The sequence below is a fragment of the Trachymyrmex septentrionalis genome, unplaced genomic scaffold, assembly GCF_001594115.1.
Source record: "Trachymyrmex septentrionalis isolate Tsep2-gDNA-1 unplaced genomic scaffold, Tsep1.0 scaffold16, whole genome shotgun sequence".
In the NCBI taxonomy this organism is placed as follows: Eukaryota; Metazoa; Arthropoda; class Insecta; order Hymenoptera; family Formicidae; genus Trachymyrmex; species Trachymyrmex septentrionalis.
This window is the reverse complement of record NW_017304758.1, coordinates 2360072-2380919: the sequence shown is the minus strand read 5'-3', so window position 1 is coordinate 2380919 and position 20848 is coordinate 2360072. Positions and strand designations below refer to the sequence as shown.

At 36.0% G+C, this 20848-nt stretch overlaps 5 protein-coding genes across 11 annotated transcripts in view; 4 read left to right on the top strand and 1 right to left on the bottom strand.

Annotated features, from left to right (window-relative positions):
• The first annotated feature begins 3119 nt into the window (after positions 1 to 3119).
• LOC108745999 (ER membrane protein complex subunit 8) lies at positions 3120 to 4423 on the top strand. Its single transcript, XM_018482457.1, has 5 exons — positions 3120 to 3377; positions 3640 to 3716; positions 3799 to 3868; positions 3945 to 4039; positions 4145 to 4423. The coding sequence occupies exons 1-5, from the start codon at positions 3174 to 3176 to the stop codon at positions 4314 to 4316; spliced, it is 618 nt and encodes a 205-aa protein (XP_018337959.1). The 5' UTR covers positions 3120 to 3173; the 3' UTR covers positions 4317 to 4423.
• Positions 4424 to 4894: 471 nt separating this feature from the next.
• LOC108746005 (PITH domain-containing protein CG6153) lies at positions 4895 to 6568 on the top strand. 2 transcript variants are annotated; one of them, XM_018482464.1, is made up of 6 exons: positions 4895 to 4998; positions 5442 to 5618; positions 5712 to 5755; positions 5826 to 5900; positions 6003 to 6107; positions 6282 to 6568. In XM_018482464.1, the coding sequence occupies exons 2-6, from the start codon at positions 5451 to 5453 to the stop codon at positions 6487 to 6489; spliced, it is 600 nt and encodes a 199-aa protein (XP_018337966.1). In that variant the 5' UTR covers positions 4895 to 4998; positions 5442 to 5450; the 3' UTR covers positions 6490 to 6568. The 2 variants fall into 2 exon arrangements, with proteins under 2 accessions (XP_018337966.1, XP_018337967.1); XM_018482465.1 differs by having other exon boundaries at positions 4895 to 5002.
• Positions 6569 to 6675: 107 nt separating this feature from the next.
• On the bottom strand, positions 6676 to 8227 carry LOC108745989 (selT-like protein). The gene is made up of 4 exons (XM_018482445.1): positions 7711 to 8227; positions 7344 to 7473; positions 7079 to 7262; positions 6676 to 6985 (listed from the first exon to the last, which is right to left on the bottom strand). Exons 1-4 carry the CDS (start codon positions 7833 to 7835, stop codon positions 6849 to 6851), a joined length of 576 nt encoding a protein of 191 aa, XP_018337947.1. The 5' UTR covers positions 7836 to 8227; the 3' UTR covers positions 6676 to 6848.
• Positions 8228 to 9093: 866 nt separating this feature from the next.
• LOC108745964 (conserved oligomeric Golgi complex subunit 6) lies at positions 9094 to 12186 on the top strand. Of its 3 annotated transcripts, none has more exons than XM_018482410.1 (9): positions 9094 to 9365; positions 9466 to 9740; positions 9817 to 9961; positions 10291 to 10502; positions 10581 to 10801; positions 10912 to 11303; positions 11377 to 11538; positions 11660 to 11821; positions 11907 to 11974. In XM_018482410.1, exons 1-9 carry the CDS (start codon positions 9288 to 9290, stop codon positions 11907 to 11909), a joined length of 1650 nt encoding a protein of 549 aa, XP_018337912.1. In that variant the 5' UTR covers positions 9094 to 9287; the 3' UTR covers positions 11910 to 11974. The 3 variants fall into 3 exon arrangements, with proteins under 3 accessions (XP_018337912.1, XP_018337913.1, XP_018337911.1); XM_018482409.1 differs by having other exon boundaries at positions 9097 to 9365; positions 11885 to 12186; XM_018482411.1 differs by lacking the exon at positions 11907 to 11974 and having other exon boundaries at positions 11377 to 11545; positions 11660 to 11785.
• A 617-nt stretch (positions 12187 to 12803) lies between these two features.
• LOC108746102 (serine/threonine-protein kinase N) overlaps positions 12804 to 20848 on the top strand; it is a 35821-nt gene continuing 27776 nt past the window's right edge. For 2 of the 4 annotated variants that reach the window (XM_018482648.1, XM_018482644.1), the window contains exon 1: positions 19339 to 19491. In XM_018482648.1, coding sequence (XP_018338150.1) covers positions 19381 to 19491 — 111 coding nt within the window. In that variant the 5' untranslated portion in view covers positions 19339 to 19380. Of the gene's footprint in view, positions 13179 to 19337; positions 19492 to 20848 lie in introns of those variants that run through there. The other 2 variants (XM_018482646.1, XM_018482645.1) reach the window with 2 other exon arrangements.

Below are 20848 nucleotides of genomic sequence, written 5' to 3'. Positions count from 1 at the left end.
AAGCTAGGAGCGATTGAAATACTCTCGTATGTCCGCCTTTCCTCGTCCGTTTTATTCCCGCCTCTTTCATCCCGCCCCGCTTCCGTGCTCGCCGCCGTTGTTTCCGCGCCTTTTATATTTTGTATTACAATAAGCGAGATATGTGTGCGCGCGCGCTTATACAAGGGTGAATTCATATAGAATAAAAATGCTTCAAAAGTATCTCTTGATTGGGGGAAGAAAAATATGACGTGATCTTGAAAAGGGAAATTTCAGCGATACTTCTTTTGTGTGTTTTGGAAACACGCGTCTTCCACCGAACTCATAGATTTACGAATATGAACTTGGAGAGTCGTCACTCACGACGAACGGCCGAGGAAGCTACATCGAAAGGAGATTTTCGCGGAGGGGGTGGGAGGCTGGGTAAGAGCAAAAGAATGAGAAAGTAACGACGGAGGCCGACGGGGGTGGCAGGATGGTGCGGTGGGCAATGGAGGTGGAATGGGTATGTGTCGAAGGAGCGAGTATTGGGCGATGGGGGAGGGGGGACACATAGGGAGGCAGTATGGGCGGTTGTGCAGGTTGGTAGTCAAGACTGCCTTCAGATTTCCAGAGTGAAGCATTGTGTTCCGAAGGCGCATTGTCCTCCCGTCGGCGGGAACTCGACAATGCCGAGTCCGTAAGTTAGTAACCCTACCGTAAAAACTTATCTCCGCCCCCGAACCACCGACCTCCAGCCTCCGTGATTCCGTTCGATTTTCAACTTGCCCCTCCGTCCTTTCACCCCCACCGTTGCATTGGCGCGTTCTCCTGGGCCCCCGGGGTTCCGGCGAACGTGTATCTTTCTCTCGCTTCCTCTGCCTCCCTTTTCAGATTACGGCAGAACAATTCCACGCCGCGATTCTGACGTCTTCCTTCTTGCGGAATCAAGCCAACCGTCGCGTAGCAAATTCGTTTCTCGCGGCTAAGAATTGACTATCTCCTGCCCCTTTTCTATAGATACTCGCTACGAGTATCTTTAAATTGAGCTCTAACAGCGACTGGTCCAGATCACATTTTGCATCGCGTCTGCCATATGTTTGGTTTATACTTTAGTCACCCAAAAATCCTAAAATTCAGCCAATAAGACTGCCAGTCTTAATTGGTCCTAACTGAAATCTGTATTCCGTTGGAATCCATGCTGAATTGTAGGACTTTAGAGTTAGGACCGAAGCATAAACCAGGCAGTAAGTGTTAGAAATTAATTTTTTTATAATTATGATAATCCTTAGTATGAACACACGATTGGATCATTCGTGTTTTCTTTTTTTTTTTTTAAACTAGGAGCATCATCCAGAGTAATCATCCAGATAGCAAAATGTCTGGAGTCTTCTAGCAGACTGTCAGCAGGTTCGAGCAGGAAAGACAATCTGCCATCAACTGCGTCCGCATTAAGCTTGTGTTCTGTTAACATCGCCTGTCGACATAATGCGAAGGCAAATTGTTGACAGAAACTGAGCAGATTCTGTTACGTTTTTTCGAGCAGTCTGTCAACAGTATTATGTACATCTAATTCTGTAACAATTCTGTTGTTATTTTATTAGCACATAGAATGCAGCAGACATTAAAAAAAATCTACTCTCTACAGACTTGGCTATCTGGGCAGTTAAAACATTGAATTTTTTTTAAATACACAATTTTATGTACTTTCTAAAAGTGTTAAAGTACATGTAAAAATCATTTGATATAATTCTTGTACATTTGTTGAACTGATGAAAATTAATCCGGAATGAGCCCATCGTGTAGTGAAAGACCGGAAAATCGTCGTACGTATTAAAGGCCGGAGCACAGACGCATAATGTACAAGAAAATCAATCAAGTGTCTTTTATTTTATGGAAAGGAGGGAAACGACCGATTAATTAATTTTCTTTTGCGTTACTTGTTATGCAAGACTCTGTGCTCCCTAAGGAAATAATTGCATTTTTTTATTAAAAACGATAATAACGAGTGTGTTAATAATTGCGCAACGATATGCGTTAATTCAGTTAATGTATCGATGACTCGTGAGTATCGCGGGAACATACATAAAGGGGCACACGGCGCGGCGCGGCGACGCGCGATTCCGAGAGTCGGAAGTGAACGTTCCGGGGAGCGGATACAAGCATCAGGGGTTGGCGGGTGGTCTTCTCCTCTCTCTCTCTCTCTCTCTCTCTCTTTCTCTCCCGGTCAAACTCAAGTTGCCGGCCGGCTGGACAACGCTCGGTCGCTGGACAAAGCTCCTCTAATTGTCCCTATCAGCGACGAAGAATGGACCGCGGGCCTGCCTCTGACAATTTCATTTGTAATTTGCATAAGGCTTATTAAAATCACAATGAGCGCGAAGCCACGCCGTTGCCGCGCCGCGCGGCGATGACCGGCGATCACGGGAAACGATCGCGAGGATGATGCCGACGTGACGTGTCTCTCGTAATCTTTTTCAGAACCGCTTATACCGGAGTGGAGGATATAATCGCGTTACATCGAGCGACGTCGATTGGCGCGATGTTAACGCTTTTTTTCGCAAGCCGTTCTCTTACCCGTAATTTCGCAGCACGAAATTGAATTTATCTCTCGAGAAGAAGCGAAAAGGTTGCGGTACAAATTTATCATAAATAGGATTTCCGAATTTTACAGTGACGACGCAACTTTTCAAATAACTTTGCAATTTTTTTATTTTTATTTAACATTAAATTATTAACAATGTTAACTGAATGTATTTCTGAGAATCAATATTGTCTAGTATTTATTATGATAAATAAATTGCACAGAACGTGTCAATATTTATAACAATAAATTCATTTGATATCAAATATATTTGCGAAAATAGGATTCTTTCTATTATTGAAGTTATTTTTACTTATAATTGCAAACATGTTTAATATTGTGAATTACAAATAATATCTGAAATATATATATTTATATCATAATAATAAATTTCTTGAATATATTAAACACAATGGATTTAATTTTATTCTTCTCGGTTTGAGATACCTTTTCGAGGACTGTTTACGAAAAAAAGATAAATCGTATATGTACATCAATAATTTTTTTCGTCAGTGCACTATATAGGGAAAACAGACTTGACGTTCACCGCCCTGGCAATTGCGATGTATTGGCAATACTGATTCATTCTGGTCTCCTCGCGTCTGCTTGCGTTTACAGTGCACTCTTGACGATGACGAATGTTTTCTTTTCGCCCCGCGCGTATTGCAAAATTATTTTACACGCAGCTAAATATCCGCATTGTGCAATAAATGGCCTGCTGCTTGGCAAACAAAAGAACAAGGACGGCAGGGCGGATCTATACATCGAGGATGCGATACCTTTATTCCATATATGCCTACACGTTTCCCCAATGGCGGAAATAGCACTTACTTTGGTAAATATTTGACAGGCATTCGCTGCCACAGTGAAACATTTCGTAAAATCGTACGTATTGTATTTCTTTAAATATATGTTTTAACACGTGCGAAAATTAGTGTGTGACGTGGATATCAGAACCACCTAACCTATACAATGATAAAACGTCACAGTAGGTCATCACTGGTCAAGTACTCCATATTTTCTTCATTGCAAAATGTTAGCATAATAGGGATAATAATATCATGGCATCCTATTATATTAATTTAATGTTGCAATAGGTGGACCAGTTAGCCGCAAGCAAAGGCCTTATACTAGCGGGTTATTACCTGGCCAACGAGAATATAAATGATTTAAGGTATGATAGTTATACGATATTTCTTTAATAATGTTCTCTTTTCTTTGTGTGATACTAATTTATCATTGTGTTCTTTATATAGTACAGACAGACCAGCCCATAGAATAGCGGATAAAATTGCAGAGAACTTCAACAGTGCGTTGTTGATAGTGGTACATTTGCTAGTTTATTATATCAAAACGCGTTTTACATCTATTTCTGTAAATTCATTGGTTTTTGTTTTGTTAGGTGGATAATCGAGAAGTGACTTTAGGTATGGGCTCGAGTCCATTGAGAATTTCACAATCTGTAGAGGGGAAATGGAAGCCAAAGGATAAGGCAAAGTAATTATATATTTTTAAGATTATTTGGAAAAATTATGATACTTAAAAGACCGATTTGATAGAGTTCTTTTATTTGGGTATCATATATAATTCTTTTTGTTACAGTATAATTTATGAGGATGATATTGCACACACAGATGCAATGTATTCGTTACTAAAGGCAGAGGAGTATAGGAATCTGATCGATTTTGACAACCATCTCGATAACATTGCTCTTGATTGGCAAAATCAGAAATTAAATAAAATAATCGACGAGGCTGTCGATAAACACACATAGGAGACGACAATGCAACCATTCCACACACAGTTCATACAAAGATTGTTTTATTTATGTTGCACTCTATCTATATTTCATTCACTATATGCGAAGTAAACAAATGTACATACGCTATAGAGTTTATAAATGAATATCACTTGTTTTTAAATATTAGAACTTTACTTTTACCTTACATTATCCTATACAATTTCTACTCTTTAAATAAATCTTATATTATCTTTTTTAAGAGAAAGCTCTTGAATTCAACGGCGCATTTTGTAAGTTTAACATTTACAGATATTGAATTTAAAAAACGCAATTATTTTCTATGAATCTAGTATAGTTTTATGTATGTTTTTTCTTTCTCTCCCCCCATCTTTATATATATACACTCTTTTAAAGAATAATTTTATGAAAAATTTTTAAGAGTTCTATAAATCTGATTTAAAAAATTGTGCAAATAAACATTAATTGAATGGGGAAATAATAGGGGAAATTTATATTACGCGGAATGGTTTGAAATCTAAATATACATTGATTTATACATTTACAATTCTATGACAAAAACATTATTTACCGACCGGTTAAGTAGGCAGCTGTTGAAGGAGAGGGAGCTTCAATGTAAATAGTTCCTTACGGTTTAATTTCACATTTCTCCTTGTCTTTATTCGACTTTCAACTGACAAAGCAAGCTTTACTGTCTGTACGTAAGCAAAATATTGTTTTATTATAATTTATTATGACAATTATTAAGATTATGTTGTTGTGTGAACTTAACCTTAGTTTCTACTCAACATCTGACATTCTTAAAGAATTTTAAAGAATGTGATAAACGTTTAAAATACAGATAATCATTCTCTTTAAAGACAGCAAAATAACATTGGAAAACAGGAGAAAATTATTTGAATATTATGAATATATTGAAAAATAATAAAAGATATGTTCTCACATTCGTGTAATTTATATTCATAATTTTTTATCAACATAGTATGTTATATTTTATGATAATATTATAATTGATTATATTATGTAAATTATATTAAAATTATGTAAATATATAATTTATTTTGACCTTTATGAATTTTTTGTTTGATTTTTTTCTGTTCATGTATATATTCATATCCTTAAATGTTTTATTATTAACAGGATAAGATAATGGAACATCGATGTAATTGTGGTAGTGTACATGACACAGAAATAGGAATCAGTTATAATCTGTTTGAAAAAATAGATAAAGACAGAGTGGAATGTCTAAATGAGCACGAGGAAGGCAATGGTGCTAAAATTTTCAAAACATGGGAAGAAAGATTAGATAGATCAGAGGTAAGTCCCTTTGAGAAATTTTTGTTTTACAAATATATCGTAGCATTTTGTATTAAGATTCTTTTATGTAATCTTTTCCTTATCTTATTTCAGTTTGTTCAAAGTGATGTCGATGATGAGCTTCTGTTTAACGTACCGTAAGTATTATATCCTGATGTAGTTTTTATAGAAATGTATCTTAGTCTCATTGTATTTAATTTTTTGCAGTTTCACAGGAGATGTAAAATTAAAGGGCCTTATTGTAGTTGCAGATGAAAGTTATTCTCCCAAAACAGTGAAGTTGTGAGTATAATTAAAATTGCTCAAAAATAAAAAAAATTATATAACGATATTAAGACATAAAATATATGTTTCAAATTTACATAAACTTATATATATTAACAGATATAAAAACCGGCCGCACATGCTATTTGATCATTTAGATAATAGCCCAGAACAGGAATTTGAATTAATTACAGATGTATATGGAGTACATGAATATCCTATAAGGTAATAATTCAGCTATCTGTTTTATATTTATATTTTTAGATTTAAGAATTTTTATAGCACGCGACTGTGATTATATACGAATTATTTGTGTGAGATGTTAAAAATTCTTATAAAAATTAAATATATAAATATTATTATACATATAAGTATATATTATATAAGTAAATATTACAGAACGGTCAAGTTTTCATCAGTGCAGCATTTAAGCCTTTACTTCAGTGGTATGGGAAATACAGAACAAATTAAAATTTATTACATCGGTCTCAAAGGGGAATGGACTCCAGCTCACAAACATGGTGTAACTATTTGTACATATGAAGCACGTCCTCTTATCAGTGATCATTCAACAGGCATTAATGAAGTCGGTAGAATAGTTAAATGATATTTGGACTAAAACCTCCTGTTTGTAAGATTCTGGTTTTTTAAGCACAGGAAACGGGCATTGAGGATATGACTGTAAAATTATGTACTATATTTTACTATGGATATTCAGTGTGATTTTTTTCCATGATTTTGAATAAAAATCCTGTGATAATAAAAAATTTTGGTAACAGCTTTATTTCCATTACACTTATATGTTTGTAGTCTTATAGAATTATGTTTTATGATAAGATATACATTAAACCTTATTTACTTAACAAATACATATTGTACATATTTTCATCACATTACACCATTAGCATTCTTTCTGGCATAGTACAGTTTAGATTTATCAATTTGAGAATATGAAATAACATTGTCTTATGTTTGGAATTTGATCTTTCCTATGTCCATTTCCATTTCTGAAAATTGCATATCTAGGTGAAAATCAATTATTTGAAATAATTCCAGTGGTTGTGGTATCCTGCCAGTTTCGAGTTTTGACCAAACAGGAACATCTGAAATATATCATAACGATACATTGTAACAATCAAGTATTGTAACGATCAAGTACTTGATACTTATATTGATAGTGAGATAAATATATTTACCATTGAAATGTATCTCAAATGCACCCGACGAGATTAATAGGCCTTCTATGGCATTGCCAAGCAGGAAAATCAATATACAGGAATAAAAACGATTATTTAAACACCATTGCCATATCGATGTTAGGGGCAAACCAAAATCAGTTCCACTTACAATTAGAACAATTATAAGTATTTTTAATGTGCCCTAAATACAAATTTACATATTTATTATGAGATGTGTATAGAAGTACAGGTCATAGAAAGGTCAGACAATCAATTCAATTACCAGTGCTTTCGCAATTAACATATTATAACCAGGTGGGTTAAAATTCTCCCCTTCGACATGAAGTTCTGGATACTTCTGCTTAAGAATATTTACGTATTGTTCGAAAGCTTTTCTATAGCCGCACGAGTAGCTGCAACAGGGAACGATAATTTTATCTTGATTTAATGATAAGCCAGAGCCCAAAGCTCGACGATAAAATCAACACTGCAATATTTAATAAAGTCTTTAGATTTATGTGAGAAGTCTAACAAGTGTCTCTCATTTAAACCACGTGTACAATTTAACTGCTTACGACCGTCCATTATCTTATAGGACGGACACCTCCGATAGCTTCCATGAAAATCAACAAAACGATCGTTAATCTTACCAATAAAAGAATCTCAGAGTCGGCCCGGTTTTTGCGCCGAATTTGGTTAATGGCGCCTCATCGCCGTTCCCATTTATGCTGTGCATCAGCATAACCATAAAGATACACAGAATTAACCAGCGCATATTTATTTTTATTCTGTTCTTGTCAATTCATTGAAAAATGCAACTCTACACATCCATGCGACGACCAAACGCAACTGAACGCGTTGAATTACTGCATCACTGCATGATACCTACTCGCTCTCTCACTCTCTTTCTGTCCTTCGCTCTCTAGAGTGCACTACGTAGTATGTACATTAATTGCGTAGAATGATTTGTCGAAATGCCGAAATTTATCACGAGTTCCCTAATTTCACCGATTATTGTCACACCACGTTGATACTATCAAATTAATTAATACTGCCAAATTTCAATTTGATCGATTGAAAAATGAATTTTCGTCGGCTGTTAATGACAAAAATATGAATTATCATTCTCATTTCGACATTCTTGCTCGTGCGTATGCCTCGTTCGAGGGTGGTGAAACGTCATTGGTGGTCTATTCTCCACGTCAATGATATCGGAGTAGTATATGGCCAGTATCAGACTATTGAAGATTGAGATTAAAAATCGAAAGATTTAAATTTAACTAATAAAACAATAGGAACTAAAATTTCCTTGGCCTCATAATAGATCAAATTTCAATCTTCAATGTGTAGTCTGATTCCGGCCTATCAAAGCTTTCGATTCAAAGAGAATTCCTCGCATTCCTTTCGTTTCTTGTCTCAATGGCCTAGTTTCCACCGAGAGTTTAATCCGGGTCAGAATGTAAGAACCAACCAACTACAGTCGTTCGATCGTAACAGGGGAATACTCGACTGTAGTTGGTTGGTTCTTATATTTTAATCTGATTTAAACCCTCGGTGGAAACTAGGCCACTGCCTCAGACATGTGAGATCTCCCAAGGGAATTCGCGTATTTGAATAATCTTGTTTTTCATTAAAATGTATTTTAGCGATTTTTTCAGCAATCTCGAAAAGCATAGACAGGATCTCGAAGTACTCTCATTTTAATCGCCGCTCAATTTACTTTTTATTTTTTTCTAATTTTAAGGGCCATCATGGCAAAAGAAGCTGAAACAGTAAAATCAAGTAAAATATAAGCAATAAGCGAATTGACCAATCAATAAAGACAGAGTATAATTAGAGAGAAATCCGAGAGAGAATATGAGAGCTTTTTTCCTGTAACTGCAAAATGCCCCTGCGCACTACTGAAGAAGTGGATGTCAACTATAAAACAATATCCCTTAGGAATACCCTTAGGAATACGGCAAAGAAAGTGGATGTTGTTGTGTAGTTGATATCCATTTCTTCAGAGGGCAGTATAATGCGCGGAGGCATTTTGCAATAACAAGAAAAAGGCTCTATCTTCTCTCATATTTCTTTCTGATCGCGGTAGTTTCCTGCGATCACATCGTGATCGGCGTTTCAAAATTCATTGAAAAAAATTGCTTTGTTCTTCAAATGACGTGTGACTGATTTTGACATTCGTATACAGGTTATATGCCACAGATAAACTTGAAGATCCAAGTCCACAATGAGCGAGAAAAACATGAACTCTGCCTTAGTGCGGAGGGTCAACAAATTATTGGAATCCAGGGTGGAACATGATAAGGTATAATTTGTGAAAAACGAACCGATTATATGGATATCTTATTCTGCAAATGACAGCGAGTTGAGTACATGGTACTTCAATAATTATTCTTGTATTTTAGGATACGTTGGAAGCCTTGAAAGAGTTGTCAACATTCTTTACTGAGAACACATTGAATTCTCGTCGAAACCTGCGTAGCAAAATAGAGAGACGGAGTCTGGCGATAAACGAAGAATTCTTGGCTACATTTAGGGAGGTAAAAGCTTCCTTGGACGATGTTTATCAAAATGTTCTAGCAATGAACACATCTGTGCAATCTATGACTAATCGCTTGCAAGCTACGAAGGCTCAAACTTCTCAACTGATTGAGCAGACCTCAAAGCTTCAGAGTGAAAGGTAAAGATATTTGAATGTTTGTATAATGACACACATTCACATTTCTAAGAAATTTATTATTTATCTTTATTCCCAGTCAAATCTTAACTATGCAGCAAGAAGTTGCAAGTGCGTTTATCAGGAATTTTCAGTTGACTCCATCTGAATTGACTGTACTACATGGATCAGCCAGGGAGTCGCCTATAACGGAAGAATTTTTTTCTGTAGTTAATAAAGTACAGGTTAGTAAGTATATAGAAAGCTTCTTAAATAATAAAAATTAAAATGCAAATTAAATTGTAAGAATAAAAATTTAAAGACAATAAAATAAGAGCTTATGAGTTGAGCTAGTTCATGCTATTATGTATTACAAACATGATAAATATATGACGATTATATATTGTTTTATTAAATTATGTAGCCTTGTTTATTAATTTACTATTTTATATTTATCACATTTATAATACACAGGCATATGAATAATTCAGCTCGGCTGTTTTATTATTTTTTAAAACTATCTATTTTCAATAATGATATTTATTTTTTCCTTTTTATATGATTTGACATTCAGGATATTCATGGTAAATGTAGAGTATTGATGCAGTCTGGTTATCAAACATTGGCTCTGGATATTATGCAAAGAATGACATTGTTACAAGAATCTGCGCTTGAAAGGTTATATCGATGGACGCAAACTCAGTGTAAAAATATAGAAAACGAACGTTTGGCGCCGTTACTCATTAAAGCCATGAATAAGTTACAAGATAGACCAGTGTTATTCAAGTAAGATGATTAACATTTGAATGCAGGTATTGCTTCTTTGAATCTGCTATTTTTATCATAATTAACATATGTTGCTAGGTACATTCTAGATGAGTACTGTACAGCTAGGAGAACTGCCTTGGTGGGATTATTCATAGATGCGCTAACATTAGGAGAGAGTTTTGGAACACCTAATCCTATAGAAATGCATGCCAACGATCCTAAGCGATATGTCGGTGATATGCTTGCATGGCTGCATCAAGTAATTCCTGTAGAGAAAGAGAATATTCTTATTTTAGTGAAAGGCTGTGATAAAACAGGTAAGAAATTTTCTTTTTTTCCATTTCTTGAATCTTTGTTTAAATATATACTGAATCTATAATATATAATAAATCTATTTTGTTTAAATATATGAATCTGTTTATTGCAGATGTGTCGGATCAGGTGAAACAGGCATTAAGTAACATCACAGAAGGATTATGTCATCCTCTAAAGTCAAGAATAGAGCATGTTATATCTACAGAAGCGCCAGCGACAGTATTATATTCGATAACAACTCTAATCAGATTCTACCGCGCTATTACTGAACAAGTTATACCCGACAGTGTTTTAGATCAAACATTGTTAGACTTATTAGCTTTGAGTGAAAAAAGTTTTCTAAGCAGATTGCAGAGAGAAACGAGAATCGCTCTTGGAGAGCGTGCGGAGCCTCCCGGAAGTGATTTAGTTCCTGCTCCGTCAGTCTCTAGACTATTATCGCTCTTAAATGAAATATTATCTGTCGCTAGTATAGCTGAAGACAGAGAAAAAGATATGTTACAGGTATTTTCAATAGGAATATTTTTCATCTTTTTGTTGAAAGAAATCTATTTTATGTTGTTTTAATGATTGGCAGATTGTGTCGTGCATCATCGATCCATTACTTCAAGAAGTAAATGAAACAGCATCCAGATTGCCAACAGTGGATATGGCCGTTTATCTTCTCAATTGTATGCATCAGATACAATCAACGTTGGCACTGTACGAGTATATGGATCAGAGATTAGAAAGGTTACAGGTGATTGGTTAGTTTATACACACTAGAGAGTCAGACGTAATAGACTGAAATTGTTTCCACATTGCTTCATTTGATGTTTATATGTAAATTGTGATGATTGCAATGGACTATAATAATCCAGGCACAATCCGATGCGCAAATCGACACACTTACGTCGGAGCAAGCTAGTTCTTTGGTAGCACATTTAAACCTTGGCTCAATTTACACCATCTTGCAAGGACGCGATCAGGGACCACTTTCGTCCATACCAGGCATGGATGCCCTCAGCGTGAAAGAGTTTACTGTAAGTGATTTATATATAAAATAAAATAACATAAATACCATCAGAGATGCTGATTTTTTGTAGAATAAACTGGAGGCATTTCTAGTGATGCCGGACGTCTTACTGCTACCGCAAATAAGTTTACTGCAAAGTAATAATCATCGCATGATTACTCAGAAACGATCGTTCGAAGTAATCGGAGCTATATATAGACAGTTGTTTGACGCCTGCCATGACCCGAAGAACTTATACCAAAACCCCAGCGGTCTCTTTTCCAGAACACCTGAGGATCTTCTTCAGACACTAATTTCTCAATAATTGCATCTATTGATTTCTAAAAGCATTGTACATTGTATATGTAATGTATATATTTAAATGGAGTGTACGAAAACGAATATGCTTAAATTTTTATAAATACGAAATAAGTATCTTGATTTCTTTAATTTTCAGCTCATGTAATAATTTTTTTATTGAACAGAATGAGGGAACTTCCGTCTTCTAAATTCGCTAAATATATGAATCCTATTTATACACATTATTATATTTAGCGCAAATTTATTTTATAATTAAAAAAAATTTTTACATTTCTTTATTAGATGTATCAACCTTTAATTGTAAATCAAAGAAAATGAAAATTGAGATATAGAATATCAGAAACGTTTCACGCAATAATTACGTAAAAAAAAAATCGTACGAGTAATGTAGAGTTAAAGGACGATTTATGCAAGATTTCTTTGTTAAAATTTCAAAAAGACTGTTGGGATTTAGCGTCCCGCCAATGCTCGCGATTGGCGCGTGATCCTAGAGTGCAGGTAACGACGAGCGCTGATTGGTCGCGCGAGCTCGCGTCGGCCGCGACAGCGAAGAGTCGGCGCACGCGCGGCACGCGCCTCGCACGGCGATTGGCCCGGCATTTTCAGTCAGTCGCTAGTCCGGTGCGGTGGAATGTGGTCGTGTCGGTATTTTGTTGGCGAGCGCCGCGCGTCTTTCATTCATCCTCCCGTGTATTAGTGCATGACTCGCTGGTGCGCGCGACAGTTTCATCGCCGATCGGCCGAGCGAACTCGCGTCGATTGTTTCGTCCGCTGGCGGAATACGTGCTCGACGGGATTTCACGTTCGGGTAACGAGTGTACTTCTAACGGAGCGGCGACGTGAGATGCGGCGCCGTACGGCGGTGGGCACGGCGCCGACGCGACGCGACGCACGCAGCGCGATATAATTCCGGGCCGCGCGATCAAACGCGCCATGGACCTCTCGTCCCGTCGGCTCAACGACGCGCACAAAGGACGGATGGAAAGCGGCGGCAGTAGTGAGTGAGTGAGTGGAAGAGCGTTATTGAGTGCGGGAGCAAGATGGCGGAATCGAGCTATTATCAGGTGAGTCTCCCCGTGCGAGGCACTCCGCGCTCTCCCATCTCCACGCTCTCTTTGCGAACTGGTGCGCGTGCCCGAGGTGCGTTTATCCCGTGCGACGTGCGTTGTTATCCGGACGCCATAATCGTGCACGTCTCCTCCTGGGACGCGTGTCTCAGAGTCGGGATTCCTGTCCTCCTAGTTCGTCGTTCTCACCTCTCTTTCCGCCGTTTTCTCATTCGCTCGCTCTCGTCCGTTCGCGACGCACATGCACTTGTACCTCGAGGCACAAGCGGGGCTTTCCCATCGATGACGGGGACCGTCGCGGTCGGTTTTTCGTGTGGATCGTGAGTTCTCGGTCGGCGGCAAACCAGGCATGACGGGCCGCGCACACCTGATATGCATTCGATTTCCTTGCCGTTTCTCGCTTGGGCCAGCCCCCGTTTCTTCACTGTCGACCGTCCGGGTTTAGAGTCTTAAAAGGCTGTTTTCCTTTTAGGAAACTTAAATCGACACACATCAGTCGAATACATTTTGCCACAATTAAATGCAACGCCATATGCGTAGTGTGTACACATTTTTAATATCTATCTAATCTTACAAAATTTTAATTAGCTTAAAACTTGTCAAACAGTGTGTTTTCCATTGTATGTATATTATAAATATATTTTCTAAAAAATATCTCTAGATTCAACACTAGTATCTGGATAATTCTCACCGTATTTATATTACGTTCTAATATCTTCCAATCGATTAAACTCACATTTTTATACTTGGACTCTTCTCTTGAGCTAAGTCGAAAAGTATCGATAATTTGAATTTAAACAAAATTGCTAATGGAAAGCGACGTGTGTCAATTTGCATCAAAAGTATCTCGACTGCGTCTCTTAAAAGGAAAGCAATCCTAATTGACTTCATTCGCTGTTCGCCCTTCGAAATTACGTTGCCACCTGTACAGCAGAGAAAAAAAATCCAGTTAACGAGGATTAATTAACCGACGTCGCGTCGATATGATCAGCACTAGACTCTATAACAGAGTCTGGCCACTTGTCAAAACAAGAGTGAGAAAGAAAAGCGTATATATCGTTTTTTTTATAATTGCTATCTCATTTTAATTTATTAAAGTTGAAAACAACGACGGGCTATTTAAATACTTGTCATCTCATGGCCATACTGTTAAATTTATGATGTCAAATTATACCTAGTTTGTGTTATTTCGTATTATTTTTGTAGATCGCTACTGTTCCCACTCAATATATTCATTTAACTAAAATACAATAAAGTTAAATAATTTAACTCAAGAGAATATATTAAATTTGGTTCAAATTTAATTTATTATTTACTAAATGTATACGTTAATATAGACGGTTATTTCGAAACTAACCACAGAAGTTGATTGATTTCAACATACATGGAAATAAATTTTACAGAATGTTATTTAATTCAAAGGATTGGACTATCATTGTCCCTTTGATATCTAACAATGGAGACTCTGTTGTAGGGTGTCTCTAAACTGGCACACACTCGGTTGCCAAGTTGCGATTTTTGGTTTGACCGATTCCGCTTAGGTAGACTACTCTACTCTCTTGAGTTATGTATTCGTGACATTGTGAAATTAATGGCGATTAATCTTAGGCCTGTCCAGTCGGCATTGAATCGCAAAAGATCCCTGAAATAAATTTTTGATTGAAAATGAACGAACCAATAGATTCTGATTACATCTATCAATTAAAATTTTGGTCATCAAAGATTGAACATCGATTACCTTGACTAGAATTAGAATAGGTTTAACTATAAAATATTGATTTGTTCGTTTTTCACTAGAATTTCAATTAATGCAACCGGATTCTATTTCCAGTGATCCAATTTTCGGAGATGAATTTTACCGTACTGAAGTTTATATGCAGCAATATTCAAGTTTGTTTTTCGATAAGGAAAAGTGAGATTCTTTTGTACATCCACATCAGGATTCCAGCTTGTGACGGTACCGATCTCGCTCCTCGATTGTTACCATTTTACCTGACGAAGACGACAAGAAGGTGACCGGTTGGCGCTAATCGGCGTCGGTGTAACCGGTCCTGACTGACTTCGCGCCGGTTCCTTCTCGTAACACCTGCTTCTCCTGCAAGGAGGTACAAGAGACGCGGGAATGGGACGTCTGAGGAATGCTACCGCTCGCAAATAGATCTTATTAGGCACCCTATTCTGTAATTCTTAACAACGATGAAGTCTGAGATACAATTGAAAAGCACTGTCTATAGGAACAGAGAATAATAGATTTTTCATCCTGTCAGAAATCGTGTATTCTGATGTACACATTTCTGATAGGTTGAAACCTGTTCCCTGTTTCTATTACCTGTTTTCAATTGTGTTTAAAGCTCAACGATATCGTTATATTGTCGTTACACAGGTTTTATGTATGATAAAAAAAAGTTGCGTAACGACAATATAATGACACTGTCGTTAAGAATTATAGAATAGAGGTTTTATATGAAATTTAGTTGGATGCATTAATGCGCATTAATGCATATTAAAGCCGTTCGATTTAATCTGAGGGTAAAAGTAAATGCAAATATTTCGAATTAAAATACATGTTTTATATATTTAACAATACAACAAAGTGTATTGGGGGTTTAACCGGTTTCTATATTTATATTAAACACATATCTTTATATACAGCTTTAATGTGTATCAATATGCACTGACAAGGTACCTGTTACAACATTCGATTTTTCTTTAAATGTATTGTTAAATACAGAAATCTAAGAAATACTTACTTTTTATATTGATTCACAATTTAAAATTTAAGAGATAAAACAACTTCAAATTTAGTAGAAATGATTTTTCAAAATCATTACGTTTTTAAAGCCTAGAAAATTATAAGTATTGTATATAAAAAAATTAAGAAAGTTTTATCCGATGAGTAAATCGTTGAGGACATTGAGGTGATTACTCGACATTATTTAAGGGGGAAACCTGGTTTAGAGTCCCAATTTTCATTTTTTTTTTTTTTTGCTTTAATCGATAGTATTACTCTTTAAAAATATACTTGTAAAGTTTTAGACCAAAATTTGAAATACTTTTGTAGTTATAACTTAAGAAACAGGTACGCGTCGTGCAGACGTACAGCGATACCGAAAACTTTAAACGCGTTTTTTTTTTTCAAAACCACTTTTTCAAAATTGGCATGCAAGATAACTTAAAAACTATTTGACTAATCGACTCCGTCCAAAGTTTTTTAGTTACATAATTGTCAATCATCCTAAATGAACTAAAAACATTATTTGTTAAAAAATTAGTATAAATAATTATTTCTGCACTTACAATTTGATATTTTTCTCCTATTTTTTATAGTTTATTTAGGATAAAATATTATCTAATTTCAAAAAATTTTTGGTTTTTTTGATTCAGGCAAGGATTACAGGCTTCACATTGCACGCCAATTATAGTACTAACGTCTGTGCCGAAACACAATATAATGATTAATATATAACTTATTATTGTATTCATTATTTTCATATTAAAAAATTATTTTGCATTGCTGAAATACTACAAATCACCCCTAAAATTTTTGAAAGATCGGTTTCATGGTTTGTTTATAAAAAATTCGCAAAAAACATCTACTTTTCAGTGTTCTAAACCAGTTTTCCCTTTTAAGAGAATTGTGTATTATAATAAATGGTATGAGGTTGTGCAATGTTACTGGAACATTAGTGGATATTAATGGATATTAGGACAATAGTAGGCATTATTAAGGCATTAGTGGATATAAAAGTTGAGTATTGCCTGTGCATTATTTGGGCATTAGTATGTATTGGTGTATGCAATTTTCATTAGCGGTTTCTCTGTTTTATTTAAAAAATTTTTTCTATATCTCATCGTTTTGTTGATAATTTATTGGTTACAATTATTTTTGAGTAGTTGTTTCACGTAAATTCCAAATTGGATCGATATAAAAAAACGTATCTCAAATTTTTGTGCTTCACATCATATTTTAAGGAGAATCGAATCGGTTCCGAACAATTGTGATAGGTAATTTCTGAGTGCATCCAATCGAATTATACATATTTTATGGCGAAGGCTTTTATAGACCTCGAGTTTTTTAGAGTCCGCTCGATGATCATAGAAAGATCGTGAAGTCGGCATGTCGATTCTTGTCTCGAAAACTTTTACGTATAATCGTGAGTTACACTTACAAGATTCGGTCTCGAAAAGTCGATTCTAATATTAGATCGCTCCGACATTTTCTTGGATTTTGCAGCGAATAGAATGCTGGAACGTCATACGATTGTTACAGAAAATAATATTTTAATAGTCGATAATATCAATTGTTTCTTTCTTTAAAGTTCAATTTTACGATAAAACGGAGAATATCAAAATGATGTGGAAGATTTGTCGTTTTTTCCCGTCAGGCTTTGTGTACAAACTGAGCTTGTATATTGTTACAAAATTCGTCGTAAAATAATAAAATTAATCTGTTATACTATGTTGATTTTCAAAGGTTTGTCAAATACAGCAAAAACAAAATTTCAATCAAATCGAAGCGGAATTTTTACTATGGGAGAAATAAAGCTCTGAAAAGCTAAATAAATAAGATAAAAAAGCTGGAGTTCTGTGAAAAAGGGATTGAAAAAGTTTTACTTAAAGGGGAAAAAAAAGAATCTATTGAAATCTATATAATGGCGGTTTCTCTTTGATTTTACTGAAATTTTGTTTGATTGTATTTGACAAATCTTTGAAAACCATCTCTGGTGTAATAAATTAATTTTATGCACGAATTTCATAGCCGTTTACGTTCCGAATTAAAACTACGGTTTTGATCGTAATACGTCAATGAATGAATAATGAATGAGTAATGAATCAGTAATTCAACGCTGACGTTGAGGTCTTCTTTTGGCGTTGCATGATGGTTCGTTTGGAGGCTTGGTATAGGTGAAAATAATTCTCGTGCCACTTTCACAATTTTCCCCGATTTTCTCGTGCGAAATGCTCGTCCGGATGAAAACGGTCCCCCCTGACGTCGCGACGTCTGTTGACCTCCCGAAGACTATCGTGGCAAATATTAGTGGAATGCATGAAAATAGACCGTGCGTCAGTTAGTGTCGGTTGTGCGCACGTTTTCGCACACGCAGCGAAAAATTCAATTAACATCCAGATGTACTTTCATTATTCCCGAAGGCAGAGTCGCGGGGTTGTCGTCACTTCCTATGCCTGTCCGGCAATATCTACTACAAGGAGAATTTGCGTAACTAGCACGATTGCGAATTGTGAATGAAACGTTCTAATTTCAATGCGAGAACTTCGACCAATACTTTCAACAGTTATCGTTCCGACAAAAACTTGAATCTTGTGATGCTATTTGTTGTACAATAATGTGATTACAGTGCAGTCATATGCTTAGAATTTACACTATTCACAGATATTTTTCTCGAAGTAAATTCAATTCATCAAAATTGACATAACTCGATTACAATAAAGAAAATATATGTATAGCAGAAGTGCTAAATTGATGCGCGATTACATTAATTTCACATACGTATAATTATTTATTTGGAATTATGTTCTTTGTGTTTCTACAGTTCAGAACTTTCTTCGGAAAAGAAGAAACCTATAATTATTTATTATGACTCTAAATGATGGATCGATCGGATGGCACCGAGTTACGAGTTTGACTTGACGATTGGTTTTTTTTTTTTCTTTTTTCTTTTTTCTTTTTAAGATACCTTCTTCATATTAGCATCGTAAGGAAACGATAAGTTCACGTTTTACAGTTGAGTAACGCTGTTATCGGCGCGGCTGAGATAAGAGATAACGGCGTCGGCGCTGTCTTCTTGGTCAGTTCTACTTCTCAAATTCGAGGAGCGTGTCGCGCGCTCCGGGTGCGTGCGAGCTTTACAGTTAGGTCGTCGTGTAACAGCGACAGTGCGCGGAATCACGGAAATACGGCGTGCGGACGTGATATCGTAGATTTTCGCTGCAACAGGTGGCTGACGTTTACCTGGGCCCGCATGATCGCAGCCCGGGAGATTATCGCTCCGGTGACAGTGATTCAGCAGTGATTAATCACGATGGAAGCTCGTTTGTTTGTTGCTCGGTGCGAATCTTAATCACGATATATTAAAAACGTTCGTCTGCCGATGTTAGTCCCGCACGACAGAACGCGTACGCGATTAGGAGACGAAAGTATCCTGGTCGTTTCGGTGCGAAGCCGTTTCACGGAATAAGGATGTCGTTTATCGGGTTCGACAAGAAGAGGAAATCGGTTGTGTGCAAATGCATCCCATTGACCAAAGTGACCAGTTCTAGATACCTTCGGACTTGCGTGACGCCGTGCGCGGTACGTTTCCGCCGACAGTGTCGGTTCTGTATCGGGAAGATATCTCTTATTTCCAATGTAGATCAGTTTCAATCTCGGCTCATCCTCATTTTTTTCTAGTTCTAAAAGTTAGGAAAAGATGGAGAGTAAGTTGAATCGAGATTAAAATTAATCTACATTGCTGGAAACAAATCAATTTCTTCCTTAGACTTATTTCTCATTTATCAATGTAAATTAATTTTATTATTACCCTTTTTCTAATTCTTAGAACTAGAAGAAGATAAAAAGTAAGTTAAATAGAGATTGAAGTTAATAGCTGTGTTTAGCAGAAAAAGCAGCTTTGTAATTGTAAAATTCTTTAATGTGGTTTGTTCTTAACGCTTCATTGGATCTAACATAAGTGTATTAAATATACCAATTGTATTAAAGAATCTTACAACAATTGCAAAGCTGCTTGAACATAGTTCATTTATTTTGATAAGAAAGGACATTAGCACAAAATCGAGTTAAGCCCGTATTAGGATTAGGATTAAATTTGGATCGGAATGTGATGAATCAAAGCAAAGTTTACTAAACTTGATATTGATTCTCTTTTTTCTGATTAGTTAAATTCCAATCCAATTCCAATCGAAGGTCGATATCCCTAATCGATGTTATGTTTAAGGCTGACTTAAGTAAAGTCTTAAAATATTAATGAACCAATTCAGAGAGTTGTATTAGCACACTCAGAGAAAAATCTAATTTTGAAACTACTAAATTATAACAACTCTAATAATTTAAGTACCTAGTTTTACAAAGTAATAAGAACTAAAGTAGTACTGAATATTATATTTTTATTATACAGTACTACATTTTTATAGTATTCGGTACTACTTTTTAGTTCTTATTACTTTTTAAAACTAGGTACAAGTATTTAAACTTTAGAGTTGCCACAACTATTTTTTTTTCTCTCAGTGCATCTTACTAAGACATTACTTAAGACGGTCTTAAAATAAGAATCCGACTACAGATGTATTTCAAAATTTGCTGCTTGTACGAAAAAAAAATCTATAGCTTACGTTACGTTGCATTATAGATTTTCAGTACTGGCAGTTAATTTTGGAACACAACCTATGAATATCGGCTTACAGTCTGATACTCGCTTTTAAGGCTCTCGCGGCCTCTAATCTACTCGCGATTCAAAGACACGACTCGCAGTCGCACGCTGTGCATTCGAAGTAGGTCACTAATACATCCGTTAGAAGTTTGATCGAATAACCTTGGACGTTTCCATGGACGAAGCAATTGTATCGTCACGCGGATTGACAACTAAGCAACGTTCATTCATCACAATGGATAATGCTGTTTCGATGGCCGGCATTCGATGCGAGATTGCGGG